The sequence below is a fragment of the Loxodonta africana genome, chromosome 19 (assembly GCF_030014295.1).
Source record: "Loxodonta africana isolate mLoxAfr1 chromosome 19, mLoxAfr1.hap2, whole genome shotgun sequence".
Taxonomy (NCBI): Eukaryota; Metazoa; Chordata; class Mammalia; order Proboscidea; family Elephantidae; genus Loxodonta; species Loxodonta africana.
In genome coordinates, this window is record NC_087360.1 from 7417184 (window position 1) to 7432903 (window position 15720).

Sequence of the window (15720 nt, forward strand, 5' to 3'; positions counted from 1 at the left end):
GCAGAATTATTTTTTTAAAGATAGTACCAGCCCTGTTTAAATTATTTTTCATCGCTCACAATCTCACCAGCCTAACAACTAGTTTCATCATTGTCTTCATGTTTTTTTACCTATCCTATATATGTGATAAGTTGCAATGAATCTACCCCCATCTCAATTTTCTTTCAGGCGTCTGGTGGACTTCCAGTTTCTTACATACTGTTGTTAGGTGCCCTCAAGTCGACTTTGACTCATAGCGACCCAATCTGACAGATTAGAATTGTCCCATAGGGTTTTATAGGCTGTAATCTTTATCCCGCAGAGCCACCGGGTAGTTTCAAACCATCAACCTTTGTGTTAGCGGCTGAGCACTTAACTGTTCCTCTACCAGGATTCATTAGTTTCTTTCTTAAAACAAAACAAAACTATATCGTTGACATCAAGTCTGTTCCAACTCATAGCCACCCCATAAGACAGAGTAGAACTGCCCCATAGGGTTTCCACAGAGCGGCTGATGGATTTCAACCGCTGACCTTTAGGTTAGCAGTTTCTTTCTTAGCAGTGCCTAAAACAATGGTGCATTTTACACTCGGTGTCCTCTTAGTTATAATAAAATGCAGGACAAGTGGCAGAGCTAGTGGCCAGTCCTGGGTAAGAAATCCGGTGTGTTCAGTTCCATTCCTCACCCTTTTCCTGCTCTACTCTGTAGGGAAGGTTGTGTTGACCTCCATAGGCTGCTTTACCAGGTTCTTTGTTCCCTAGCTTCCAGCTGGATTCAGCCAATGGGGGGGGCAGCGATGGACATACTCCCCTTTCCACCTCCCTGTCCCTCTCCTTGAGCATCAACCCTAGAAGTATCTGGGTCTCCCTTTGCTTTATTAGGGGACCCAGCCCCCTCCCTTGACCTTTCTGACCTATGGTGGTAATGACTTCCTGCTGTTCTCATCTCAGTTGCTTTACAACCTCTGTTTAGCTCTTCAGCTCTTTCTCCATGCAACCACTTTCCTGAATTGAATTCCCTTCTGGTTTAAATACTTAGAGGGGTAGACATTGCCTGACCAGCTGGCATTCAAACCCCAGGTCTGCACTTTCATCACACCCCACAGCCTTGAGGCTCTCAGGTACTAAAAGGAGGAAGAATGTATTAAATAAAGAAACATCCAGGGGTTTCTTACCAGGAATGGAGTGGCTGGTGAGTTCAAGCCATCAACCTTTCAGTTAGCAGCCAATTGGCACCTTTCTCTGGAGTCTCTGATGTTCAGACTGGATTCCAAACCAAAACCCAGTGCCATTGAGTCAATTCCGACTTATAGCAACCCTATAACAAACTGGCTTAGGAAAAAAAATTTAAGAGTCCAAGGGTGGATCCCAGCTTCAGGCACAGCTGGGTCCTAAAGATAAAACAACTGTCTCTCTCAGAGAATTACAAAACAAATGTGGAAAGTGTTGGCGTTTGGTGTTTGGGAGTTACTCTGTACTATTCTTGTAGTTTTTCTGTATGTTTCAATTATTTCAAATAAAAAAGTTTTTTGTTTTTAAAGGAAACTAAACTACCTCTCTTCATTCATTGCTTGACTCCTCCGTTAGGCTTTCTTTACTCTCCCCAATATTCAGGTTTTGTTTATTTATTTATTTATTTATTCCTACTAGTTTAGAAATCCCAGAAGAGACGGTATCTCTTGCAATGGTTCTAGCAAACATCTCAGGTTAGCGGCTCATTAGCCCGGTTAGGGTCAAGTGCCCATCCCTGAACCAATCACAGTGGCTGCCAGGATGGAATGATCTGATTTGCCCCACCTGGTCACATGCCTATTTTTAAAGCCAAGGGATGGAGCAAAACCCACCCAAACCTCAGGGGTGGAGAGGGAGGGAAGGATGGGTCACCAAAGAAAAATTAGGGTTTTTTCCAAAAGGAGGGAGCATAAATGCTGGGAAGACAAAAACAACTTGTAACTGCTTTGTTACCCAAGCTCTTAATCCAAGAAGCCTTGCTCAAAGGCAGAGAGAGATTAGGGGACTGGGGTGATAGGGCAGGAACAGGCACAGCAGGGATTAATGAAAACCAACCTGTTCTGCTTCTCCCAAAATTAGATGTGTGATAAGGTCATTGGCTGTTCTTGCAACGTAGGACTGACAAGGAACACAACTGGTTCTGCTACGAGAGGCAGAACGTAACTATTCAACACAAAGGAGCATGATTTTAAGACAGTATAACTTTATCACGATGAGATGGGCGCTTTGGAAGTCAGCCAGTGAGACCCATCTCTGTTTAGTTAAACCAAGGATTCCCCTCATCTAATGGGCTCAAAGCCCCTCAACACTCACGTTGCTGAGATGCTGCTTACATTTTCACCTATCTTTCTTTTATTATAAAAATATTACATCCTTCTTACAAAAACTTCAACCAACATGGAAGCATACGCAGTAGATAATGAAAAAATGTGTCTCTCCCTCTACTGTGTGCTATGAAGAGTTTGGCTCACACAGTCATCATAATAACAGTAATATTAGCTAGAACTTACACAGCACCGACACTACGGGGCCAGTCCACTCTGTCACATGCAGGTGCTCTGAGTTGGAATCGATGGCACCCAACAGCAACAACTATACGCATGTCATAATGAAAGACCAATTGCTAGAAAAAGACCACATGTTTGGTAAAGCAGAGTGTAAGCGAAAATGAGGGAAACCCTTAATGAGAGGGACTGACACCATACCCACAACAATGGGCTCCAAAGATACCAAAGATCATGAACATGGCCCAGGATCGGGCAATGTTTCCTTCTATTACACATAAAGTCACCACAGATCAGAGCCGACTGGATGACAAGAACAACGTATGTCGTACACCGTTTAAAGCACTTGACAGAGATGAACTTATTTTGCTTTCATATTGGATTATCTGTCATGTAGGCGTTATTATCATTTCCATTTACACATGTGGAAACTGGGCCCTAAAGAGGTAAAATAGCTTGCCTAAGATCTCACAGCCAGTAAATGGGCAAACTAACTTTAAATCAAGGCATCCTAACTCCAGGAGACATATTCTTATTTTCCGGAATTTGTGGGTCCTAAACCTCATCGCTTCTGAGTGGTGCTGTATAAAAAGAGCAGAATAGACACAGAGACACACAGGGTGAAAACAGACACCACAAAAGGGATTATCTGCAAAGGAATGCCACATGTTCTGGATTGAATAGTGTCCCCCAAAACTGAGCATCAACTTGGCTAGGCCATGATTCCCAGTATTGCATGGTTTTTCTCCATTCTGAGATGCTGCTTACATTTTCACCTATCTTTCTTTTATTATAAAAATATTACATCCTTCTTACAAAAACTTCAACCAACATGGAAGCATACGCAGTAGATAATGAAAAAATGCGTCTCTTATCCTATGTGTTGTAAATCCTACCTCTATGATGTTAATGCAGCTGGGTTAGAGGCAGTTATGCTAATGAGGCAGGACTCAGCCTATAGGATTAGGATGTATCTTGAATCGATCTCTTCTGAGATATAAAGGAAAGAATCAAGCAGAGAGGAGATGGACCTCCTGCCGCCAAGAAAGAAGAGCCAGGAGCGGAGCGCATCCTTTGGACCCAGGGTCCTAGCACCGAGAAGCTCCTAGACCAGGGGAAGATTGGAGAAAAATGACCTTCTCCCAGAGCCAACAGGGACAGAAAACCTTCCTCTGGAGGCGGTGCCCTGAATTAGGACTTCTATCCTACTAGACTGTGACAGAATAAATTTCCGTTTGTTAAAGTCATCCACTTGTGGTATTTCTGTTATAGCAGCAGTAGATAACTAAGACACCAAGAATTTCCAGCAGTCAAAGTCCTGGCGATCTGCTTCTGTAAAGAGTTACAGCCAAGAAAACCCTATGAAGCAGTTCTACTCTGTAACACATGGGGTCACCTTGAGTCAGAATCAGCTTGATAGCAGTGGGTTTGGGGTTTTTTTTTTTTTTTTTTTGTCTAATACAGTATGATCTCGTCTGAACTTGATCGCATCTGCAACAACTCTCTTTCCAAATAAGGCTGCACCCACAGGTTCTGGGTGGGCATGGATTTTGGGAGGACACTATTCAACCCAGTACAGAGGAGATCAAATATTTTAAGGAACTAGAGTCACATGAAGGAACAAGAGGACACAGAGTCATCGCAAGTTGGGGATGTTGAGAGAAGACATGATAATCAAGTCTAGCAAATACAAGGTCCAAGGCGATTTGCATTTCCCATTCGTATTTTTCTGCTTTTCTCTTTTCAGTTCACAAGAACAATAAATGCTTTTTTATAGAAAATTCAAATAGTAAAGAAAGATACAAAAACAAAATTAAAACTCCCTCAACATCCGACCACGCCAGAGACGGTTGTTATCAACATTTGGCCAGTATGCTTCCAGACCTCATTCTGTTTATATAAGCACATGTACATATGTGTATGACTTTATAGAAATGGGATTATACAACATATGTTACTTTGGAAATTGCTTGATTACCCCAAAATATGTCACGGGACGCTTCCATGCCAATACATACAGCCTTGCAACATTCATTTCAGTGGCTCTAGCGGGTTTCAGTGGAGCTTTCAGACTAAGACAGACTAGGAAGAAAGGCCTGGCAATCTGTTTCCAAAAAATCAGTCAATGGAAATCCTAGTGGATTTTAATTTGAGGCATGCAGGAATAGGGCACCAGGGATGAGACAGAGCATGTAATCCGACAAGAGGGACACCATCTTCTGTAAGCCACTGGGGCAGAATGAGATCAGATTGTGCATGGGGAATGAGTAGATTTTCAGAGAAAGAGAAACCTACCTCTTCTTCCTTAAGCATCTTCCTTCCAGCTAATTCTACAGCTGAAAAGAGAGGTGAGGCAACAGAGAGGAGTGGAGAAGGACAGGCAGGTGTTAGTCATGCAGGGAAAGGGAAGCGTTGTTTCTTCCATGAACTCAGACAGAAACTGATAACACAGAGTGAAGAATATTTGCCACTTGTTGGGAAATCCAACCGTATGAACGTACTCAGGGTGACTCACCTGTCCTTGTCTTGGGGCATTTACAGCCTATAGTGTTTGTTTATACCTTCTCACCCAATCACAAAGGCCCAGGGAGTAAAAATGGCTGCTACAAGCGCTCATGAAATGCCCCTCCTGCCAAGACATGGACCTTGTCTCCAAAAGCCGCCTGGGTTAGTCGAGGAGCTAGGTGTGAAGGCTAGATGAACGTATTTATTTATTAGACGTAATCAGACTTATCAGACTAACAAATAGGGCATAAGGAGCAAAGTGGAGGGAGAATGACATTGGAAATGTAGGTTGGGAACAACCTGTGAGGGGTCTGTGTATACCAATCCAAGGAATGTGACCTTTAACCAAGAACAGAGGTGACACACTCAAAAACCCACAGAGACCGGGCATGTAAATGAGTGAAGCAGGCCAGATGTAAGTTATTAAGGAGTGGTGGGGACTGTGGTAAACTGCAGAGCTTGTGCCCTGTCTGAAGATGGGAGCTTCTCTCAGTCTCCATGTGAGAATGTTGGCCCAGTGTGGCTAGATCTCCCAGTTTTCCAAGAGAAGCCAAAAATCCAGGTTTTTAGAGGACAGTGCTAGGTTTTTCAAACACCAAACTCAAACCCGTTGCTATCAAGTCAATGCCAACTGATAGCGACCCTATAGGACAGAGTAGAACCGTCCCATAGGATTTCCAAGGAGCAGCTGGTGCATTTCAACTGCTGAGATTTTGGTTGGTAGCTGAGCTCTTAATCGCTGCACCACCAAGGCTCCTTTTTAAACACAGTGCAGGCCGAATCAAACTTGTTTTCCAATCAGATATGGTCCATAGGGAACTGGGGAAGGTTTTGGAAGCAAAAGAGGGGTGTGATCATATCTGTGCTTTAGAAAAACTGCCGTGTGGTGTGGCAGCTGGGTTACTGAGAATAGGCGAGAGGAAGAGGAACCAGTTAGGGAACTGTTTGGACAATACAGGTGGGAGGTGATGGCAGGGCTGCCAGGGCAGAGGCTCCGGGGAATGTCGTCCGACTGGTTCGGAGCCCAGAATTCCGTGGGAAGAAAAATGTCTCCATTTTGAAAAAGGGTTCGAGCTTCTCTCTAATTTAGCCTTAATCAGCTGCTGGGCTAGGAATAGGAGCCCTGGCGGCACAGCGGCTAAGAGCTCAGCTGCTAACCAAAAGGTCAGCAGTTCGGATCCACCAGCCGCTCCTTGGAAACCCTATGGGGCAGTTCTGCTCTGTCCTGTAGGGTCGCTATGAGTCGGAGTCAACTTGACAGCAACGGTTTGAGTTTTTTTGGTTTGGGCTAGATGGGCATTTTTAAAGGCACCCTGGCACCTTTCCTGAAGTGAGAACTAGGGGAGGACGGGGTATTACAGCAAAGACGCCAGCCTACTTTTGTTGTTGTGGTTGTGTGCCATCGAGTCAATTCTGACTCATAATGACCCCATGTGACAGAGCAGAACTGCCCCATAGTGTTTCCTAGGCTGTAATCTTTATGGAAGTAGATTGCCAGATCTTTCTCCCATGGAGCTGCTGGTGGGTTTGAACCTCTGACCTTTCAGTTAGCAGCTGAGTTCTTAATCATTGCGCCACTAGGGTCCCTCAGCTGAATGTTATCCCTGCTTATTTCAGAGATAGACTCCTGGAACAAGCCTCCCAATCCTCACCCCTCCCCTCCCCCCACACACCCCCACACAAATGGGCTTAGCACAGAATTAAAAATGTACGTATCACGATGTTGGGCTCTTGGGAGAAGCCAGTGGGGAATTCAGAGCCAAGCTCATGTTTGCAAACATACCAGGCTCTGCTTTCCAGCAGAGGCAGGATCTGGCTTCTACTGAGGCTATTCCGTGGAGACAGGCACATGAGACATGAGCTTCAGAGCCATTTCATGGTCTTGATGGTTGTGCAACTGGTCATTTCAGGTCCACGGGATCTGGGGAGGATGTGAAGGGCAGGGAGAAGGGGATGAAGGGAGGGAAGGTGACTTGCTTCAAAGCCTTTCTCTAACACCCAGCAAGAACCATTTTTAGAACATTCTTTCTCTGCAGCCCCTTCCGAGGGCATTGGCGTAGCTTTATTTTTAGATATGGGCACAGGAAATGGCTTGAGGACTGTGTCCATCAGTCTCTGGCACTGCCTGGGAGTGCCTCGTGGGGCTAAGGACAGGACCAGGCAGTCAGGCAAAGGTTAGGGGGAGGAACGCGGTGAAGGCAGTGGTCCAGAATGCCTGCAGGAAATGTTTATGTTTCTCCACTAGGAGGGATGGGAAACAAGCTTTTTCCATGCCTTCTGGGCAGCTTTGCAAAAGTCTCCAGCCCAGAGCAGCCTGCAGACAAAGCGTGAAGCTGAGAAGTAAAAGTATTCTGTGGTTGGATGCAACAGTTCCTTGTAGCATGATATTCACTCCCCTCCGCTTCCCAGAAGTGACCTCTTTGATGAAATTGCATGGGTTTTGGGTCCCAGCCACGATACGTTCTTTGCCTCTTGTCTGGTCAGCCAGCTGGTGATCCAGGTTCCAGAGAAAGGACTCCACTGGCTCTGTGACTCCCTGGCTGAAGCTTCTGTCCTCCGTGCAGCGGCAGGTCTACCCTGAGCACAGTGCCTGCATTCCGGGAAGATGGAGCTGGAAACGTGGTGGCTGGGTGAGTGGTAGTGTTCAGAAAAGTGTCCGCGCCTTGGTGGGAGTTCCGGGAACTGCCCTGAACGCAGAGCACTGGCTCTCACTCCAGCATGGACAACGGGTCATGCTGTCTCATTGAGGGGGACCCCATCTCCCAGGTGATGCCCCCGCTGCTCATCCTGGCCTTCGTGCTGGGCGCCCTGGGTAATGGAATTGCCCTGTGTGGCTTCTGCTTTCACATGAAGACGTGGAAGCCCAGCACCATTTACCTGTTCAACTTGGCGGTGGCTGACTTCCTCCTCATGATCTGCCTGCCCTTTCGGACAGACTACTACCTCCGACACAGGCGCTGGGCCTTTGAGGACATTCCCTGCCGGGTAGTGCTCTTCATGTTGGCCATGAACAGGGCTGGGAGCATCGTCTTCCTCACCGTGGTGGCCCTGGACAGGTATTTCAAAGTGGTCCACCCCCACCATACGGTGAACAGCATCTCCAACCGGATGGCAGTGGGCCTAGTCTGTGCCCTTTGGACCATGGTCATCATGGGGACCCTGTACCTTCTGACGGAGAACCACCTGTGTGTGCAAGAGAAGGCCATCTCTTGTGAAAGCTTCAGCATGGAGTCAGGCAACGGCTGGCATGACGTCATGTTCCAGCTGGAGTTCTTTCTGCCCCTCGGCATCATCCTCTTCTGCTCCTTCAAGGTTGTTTGGAGCCTGAGGCAGCGGAGGCAGCTGGCCAGATGGATGAAGAAGGCCACACGGTTCATCGTGGTGGTGGCCGTTGTGTTCATCACCTGCTACCTGCCCAGCGTGTCGGCCAGGCTGTACTTCCTGTGGACCATGCCCTCTAGTGCCTGTGACCCGTCTGTCCTTGTAGCCCTCCACGTTACCCTCAGCTTCACCTACTTGAACAGCATGCTGGACCCCCTGGTGTATTACTTTTCAAGTTCCTCGTTCCCCAAGTTCTACACCAAACTCAAAATCCGCAGCTTGAGACCCAAGCATCCGGGGCAGTCCAAGACCACCCCAAGGGCAGAAGAGATGACCATTTCAAGCCTATGTCGTAAGAGTGGCAGCAGCGTGGCAACGAGCTCCCAAACCCAGTCTGAAGTCCAGTGCCATCTCCAAGTGTCTTGAATGGCATTAAAACGAATAAGCAAGCAAATCAAGGAGACAGATTGGCTACATACGAAGAATTCCAGTTGAGGGTGGGAGGACCTTGAAAACGCCACTCTTCTTAGCTGCGTCCACCTCACTCTGGTGGAAACAAAATTCACATTGTTAAACCTTTTTGGAAGGTTCCAGTCGAATGAAGTGAGTGGATTGAATTTATATGTTCTGATTACAATGAGGAAGCCCTGGTGGCGTAGTGGTTAAGTGCTGCGGCTGCTAACCAAAAGGTCGGCAATTCGAATCCGCCGGGAGCTCCTTGGAAACTCTATGCGGCAGCTCTACCCTGTCCTATAGGGTTGCTATGAGTCGGAATCGACTCGACGGCAGTGGGTTTTTTTGGATTACAATGGCAGGGGAGGTATGTTTATGTAATGGGGGCTGTGTGTGTTGGGGTGGGGGGGTTCAGGAATTGCTTGTCTCCTGTGCAATTTTAAACAGCTGAGTAAACAGGTACCAGTGTTGAAACGGGTCACGTTCTTTCTCCAGGGGAGCTAACACAAGTTTAATGACTAAACAGTACTTTCTAGCCTCAGACCTTAGATGTTACTTGTCCTGGAAAATACAAACCAGGGTAAGTTAATACTTTTTTAATTCTTATTTATTTAGTTGTTGTTGTTGAGAATATACACAGCAAAGCATACACAAATTCAACAGTTCAGTGAGGTTGATTACATTCCTTGGGTTGTGCAACCATTCCCACCCTTCTTTTCTGAGTTGTTCCTCCCCCCTAAACTCGCTGCCCCCTAAGCTTCCTGTCTAATCTTCTGAGTTGCTGTCATCAATTTGATCCCATGCAGATAGCTCTTAAAAGAGCGTAATGCTTGAGGCAAACATTGTTGACTAGTTAAGCTGAATTATTTCAGGTCAAGTAAGGCTCTTTCAGTGAAGGAATCTGATGATTTTTATCTTCTTGGGGGCCCCCTCTGCACATTTCTTTAGAATCATTTTGACTTCCTAGGGAGTCAGTGACAGAATGACAGGAACACAATCTGCTGTGACCTCCTTCCAGCTTTTTTCTACAAGTCTTTGCATTTTAGAGAAGGTGCTGAGGGCTATGTTTACCTGCCCTGATTTTTCTAGTGTGAGCTGAGTGCGTGGAAAAAACAAAACCAAACCCTGTCAGTCTTTGGGACATGCTGAGTCTGGTGTAATTACCCTGGCTGCTTGTTATGTGATGTGAGTGGAAGTGAAAGGTTCATTCCTTCCCCAACTATTCACTGGGTTCATATTCTGTGCCAGGCACCGTGCCAGTGTCTCTTTTACCTGGAGGGTCATTAGTCAATTCTTGGTTATGCCCAGTTTTGGAGGGGCAAAGAGGAAAGGTAAGGACTTTCACCCTTTCATGGAATATAGTTTCTAGATCTGTTCTCTGCAACGTCAGCGTTTTCCCCTTGTTCTGGGCAGGACTCCATACAAACACCAAAGCACGGGAAGGGTAACTGTCCGTTATACACATGAGTTTCCCAAATATGCGCATGGCCGTCCCCTCAAACTGACTAGATGATTCTACAAAATGACAGTCCCTACCCTGAATTAGGAGCCCCTAGATAGGTGGTGCAAACGGTAAGGGTGCTAAGCTGCTAAATCAAAGGTTAGGAGTTCAAACCCACCCAGAGCTGCATCGGAAGTCAGGCCTGGCGATCTGCTTCTGAAAAGTCGCTGCCTTGAAAACCCTATGGAGCAGTTCTGCTCTGCCCCTTACATGTTACTTGTCTTGGAAAATACAAACTAGACTAAGTTCATATTAGGGGTTGCCATGAGTTGGAATCGACTTGACAGCAACTAACAACAACAACCCTGAATTAAGGGAAAGGATTCCTAACCAACCTTCACTCCATTTTCAAGCCACAAAGCGGTGAGAATAGTTCTTGATTCCTCTGTTTACACTTCCTCAAATTCCCACAGTGGTCTCCTCACTTAAGGACCATGCCAGCCTTTAGTCCTTTGGCCTCAAATACGGCTAGAGTCGGCCCCTATTGAGTCTTTTCTGGAGGCACTGCCCATCCTAGTGATTTTTCGTAACGATGATGCCAATCCCAAAGTGTCATTGGGAGGATTTGAAAAATTTAAGATCCTAGATAGTCAAGACTTTGTTCATTGTTCTATCCCTAGTGCCTGGAACAGGGCCTGACACAGAGGAGACACTCAACAAATACTTGTTGAATGAATGAACAAACGAATAGTACATGTAAAACATTAATAGAAGTGCCTGGAGTAAGTACTCTGTACGTATGACTTATTATGTTAACACATTTTATACGTAAAACAACTGAGGCACAGAAGTGGTTCCCTTGAGAGCTTCCTCAAGTAGCTGTTCCATTACCACCTCCTGAACCCCCCTGTTCCCCAGCTCCCCTCGGGGGAGAGAAGGAAGTACTCTTATCAGTGTCAAGGAACCATATATCCTCCTGACAGAATTCTGTGAAAACCCATACTTCTCCTTTTAAAGCTATTCTTAGTTATAAGTCTTTCTGGGGCTGTTCCTTTTTTGCTTCATCGTAATAAAGATGGATCCCAAAAGAATATCTGTGTCCTGTGGGTGACTCTATATTGAAAGATCATAAAATTTTGCCCTCCAGGGGAAAAAGTCTGTTAATTTCCAGAAGCTTATGGCAGGCACGTGGGGAAAGGTTCTCAATGAAAATAGCAATCACAAAAAAAAAAAAAAAAATGGGATGGGGAAGGGAGAAGAGAAGAAAAAAGAAAGAATGAATGAACTAACATAAGAAAGACAGAAAGAAAGGCTAAACAAAAACCAAAATCCTTGATGCTAAATTTGCTTCCCTTTTTAAGTCTGCAGAATGTGACAAAAAAGAAATCTTATCAAGACCTGCTCTTCAGAAATTCTAAGGAAGGTGAATGTAGCTTTGCTGACAAGTGTATAGACGACCAAGAATAGGAAAACCTAATACATTTTTTTTTATTAACTTTTATTGAGCTTCAAGTGAACGTTTACAAATCAAGTCAGTCTGTCCCATATAAGTTTATATACATCTTACTCCTTACTCCCACTTGCTCTCCCCCTAATGAGTCAGCCCTTCCGGTCTCTCCTTTCGTGACAATTTTGCCAGCTTCCAACTCTCTCTATCCTCCCATCCCCCCTCCAGACAGGAGATGCCAACACAGTCTCAAGTGTCCACCTGATCTAATTAGCTCACTCTTCTTCAGCATCTCTCTCCTACCCACTGTCCAGTCCCTTTCATGTCTGATGAGTTGTCTTCGGGAATGGTTCCTGTCCTGGGCCAACAGAAGGTTTGGGGACCATGCCCCCCAGGATTCCTCTAGTCACAGTCAGACCATTAAGTATGGTCTTTTTGAGAATTTGGGGTCTGCATCCCACTGATCTCCTGCTCCCTCAGGGGTTCTCTATTGTGCTCCCTGTCAGGGCAGTCATCGATTGTGGCCGGGCACCAACTAGTTCTTCTGGTCTCAGGATAGTGTAGGTCTCCGGTTCATGTGGCCCTTTCTGTCTCTTGGGCTCTTAGTTGTCGTGTGACCTTGGTGTTCTTCATTCTCCTTTGCTCCAGGTGGATTGAGACCAATTGATGCATCTTAGATGGCCGCTTGTTAGCATTTAAGACCCCAGACGCCACATTTCAAAGTGGGATGCAGAATGTTTTCATAACAGAATTGTTTTGCCAATTGACTTAGAAGTCCCCTTAGAGCATGGTTCCCAAACCCCCGCCCTTGCTCCGCTGACCTTTGAAGCATTCAGTTTATCCCGGAAACTTCTCTGCTTTTGGTCCAGTCCAATTGGGCTGATCTTCCATGTATTGAGTGTTGTCCTTCCCTTCACCTAAAGCAGTTCTTATCTACTAATTAATCAGTAAAAAACCCTCTCCCTCCCTCCCTCCCTCCCCACTTCGTAACCACAAAAGTATGTGTTCTTCTCAGTTTATACTATTTCTCAAGATCTTATAATAGTGGTCTTATACAATATTTGTCCTTTTGCCTCTGACTGATTTCGCTCAGCATAATGCCTTCCAGGTTCCTCCATGTTATGAAATGTTTCATAGATTCGTCACTGTTCTTTATCGATGCGTAGTATTCCATTGTGTGAATATACCACAATTTATTTACCCATTCATCCATTGATGGACACCTTGGTTGCTTCCAGCTTTTTGCTATTGTAAACAGTGCTGCAATAAACATGGGTGTGCATATATCTGTTTGTGTGAAGGCTCTTGTTTCTCTAGGGTATATTCCGAGGAGTGGGATTTCTGGGTTGTATGGTAGTTCTATTTCTAACTGTTTAAGATAACGCCAGATAGATTTCCAAAGTGGTTGTACCATTTTACCTTCCCACCAGCAGTGTATAAGAGTTCCAATCTCTCCGCAGCCTCTCCAACATTTATTATTTTGTGTTTTTTGGATTAATGCCAGCCTTGTTGGAGTGAGATGGAATCTCATCGTAGTTTTAATTTGCGTTTCTCTAATGGCTAATGATCGAGAACATTTTCTCATGTGTCTGTTAGCTGCCTGAATATCTTCTTTAGTGAAGGGTGTGTTCATTTCCTTTGCCCACTTCTTGATTGGGTTGTTTATCTTTTTGTGGTTGAGTTTTGACAGAATCATGTAGATTTTAGAGATCAGGCACTGGTCGGAGATGTCATAGCTGAAAATTCTTTCCCAGTCTGTAGGTGGTCTTTTTACTCTTTTGGTGAAGTCTTTAGATGAGCATAGGTGTTTGATTTTTAGGAGCTCCCAGTTATCTGGTTTCTCTTCGTCATTTTTGGTAATGTTTTGTATTCTGTTTATGCCTTGTATTAGGGCTCCTAGGGTTGATCCTATTTTTTCTTCCATGATCTTTATCGTTTTAGTCTTTATGTTTAGATCTTTGATCCACTTGGAGTTAGTTTTTGTGCTTGGTGTGAGGTATGGGTCCTATTTCATTTTTTTTGCAAATGGATATCCATTTATGCCAGCACCATTTGTTAAAAAGACTATCTTTTCCCCAATTAACTGACACTGGGCCTTTGTCAAATATCAGCTGCTCATACGTGGATGGATTTATATCTGGGTTCTCAATTCTGTTCCATTGGTCTATGTGCCTGTTGTTGTACCAGTACCAGGCTATTTTGACTACTGTGGCTGTATAGTAGGTTCTGAAATCAGGTAGAGTGAGGCCTCCCACTTTCTTCTTCTTTTTCAGTAATGCTTTGCTTATCCGAGGCTTCTTTCCCTTCCATATGAAGTTGGTGATTTGTTTCTCTATCACCTTAAAAAATGACATTGGAATTTGGATCGGAAGTGCATTGTATGTATAGATGGCTTTTGGTAGAGTAGACATTTTTACTATGTTAAGTCTTCCTATCCATGAGCAAGGTATGTTTTTCCACTTAAGTAGGTCCTTTTTAATTTCTTGTAGTAGTACTTTGTAGTTTTCTTTGTATAGGTCTTTTACATCCTTGGTAAGATTTATTCCTAAGTAGTTTATCTTCTTGGGGGCTACTGTGAATGGTATTGATTTGGTTATTTCCTCTTCGATGTTCTTTTTGTTGATGTAGAGGAATCCAAGTGATTTTTGGATGTTTATTTTATAACCTGAGACTCTGCCAAACTCTTCTATTAGTTTCAGTAGTTTTCTGGAGGATTCCTTAGGGTTTTCTGTGTATCAGATCATGTCATCTGCAAATAGAGATAATTTTACTTCCTCCTTGCCAATCTGGATGCCCTTTATTTCTTTGTTTAGCCTAATTGCCCTGGCTAGGACTTCTAGCACAATGTTGAATAAGAGCGGTGATAAAGGGCATCCTTGTCTGGTTCCCGTTCTCAAGGGAAATGCTTTCAGGCTCTCTCCATTTAGAGTGATGTTGGCTATTGGCTTTGCATAGATGCCCTTTATTATGTTGAGGAGTTTTCCTTCAATTCCTATTTTGGTGAGAGTTTTTATCATAAATGGGTGTTGGACTTTGTCAAATGCCTTTTCTGCATCAATTGATAAGATCATGTGGTTTTTGTCTTTTGTTTTATTTATGTGGTGGATTACATTAATGGTTTTTCTGATATTAAACCAGCCTTGCATACCTGGTATAAATCCCACTTGGTCGTGGTGTATTATTTTTTTGATATGTTGTTGAATTCTATTGGCTAGAATTTTATTGAGGATTTTTGCATCTATGTTCATGAGGGATACAGGTCTGTAATTTTCTTTTTTTGTGATGTCTTTACCTGGTTTTGGTATCAGGGAGATGGTGGCTTCATAGAATGAGTTAGGTAGTATTCTGTCATTTTCTATGCTTTGAAATACCTTTAGTAGTACTGGGGTTAACTCTTCTCTGAAAGTTTGGTAGAACTCTGCAGTGAAGCCATCCGGGCCAGGGCTTTTTTTTGTTGGGAGTTTTTTGATTACCGTTTCAATCTCTTTTTTTGTTATGGGTCTATTTAGTTGTTCTACATCTGAATGTGTTAGTTTAGGTAGGTAGTGTTTTTCCAGGAATTCATCCATTTTTTCTAGGTTTGCAAATTTGTTAGAGTATAATTTTTCGTAATAATCTGATATGATTCTTTTAATTCCAGTTGGGTCTGTTGTGATGTGGCCCATCTCGTTTCTTATTCGGGTTATTTGTTTCCTTTCCTGTGTTTCTGTAGTCAGTCTAGCCAGTGGTTTATCAATTTTGTTAATTTTTTGAAAGAACCAGCTTTTGGCTTTGTTAATTCTTTCAATTGTTTTTCTGTTCTCTAATTCATTTAGTTCAGCTCTAATTTTTATTATTTGTTTTCTTCTGGTGCCTGATGGATTCTTTTGTTGCTCACTTTCTATTTGTTCAAGTTGTAGGGACAGTTCTCTGCTTTTGGCTCTTTCTTCTTTTTGTATGTGTGCATTTATCGATATAAATTGGCCTCTGAGCACTGCTTTTGCTGTGTCCCAGAGGTTTTGATAGGAAGTATTTTCATTCTCATTGCATTCTATGAATTTCCTTATTCCCGCCTTGAC

The 15720-nt window shown here is 44.1% G+C and overlaps 1 protein-coding gene across 1 annotated transcript; it reads left to right on the plus strand.

Moving 5' to 3' along the window:
• Window positions 1–3964: 3964 nt before the first annotated feature.
• Window positions 3965–9146, plus strand: HCAR1 (hydroxycarboxylic acid receptor 1). Its single transcript, XM_010599841.3, has one exon. The coding sequence runs from the start codon at window positions 7719–7721 to the stop codon at window positions 8745–8747; it is 1029 nt and encodes a 342-aa protein (XP_010598143.1). The 5' UTR covers window positions 3965–7718; the 3' UTR covers window positions 8748–9146.
• The last annotated feature ends 6574 nt before the right edge of the window (window positions 9147–15720 follow it).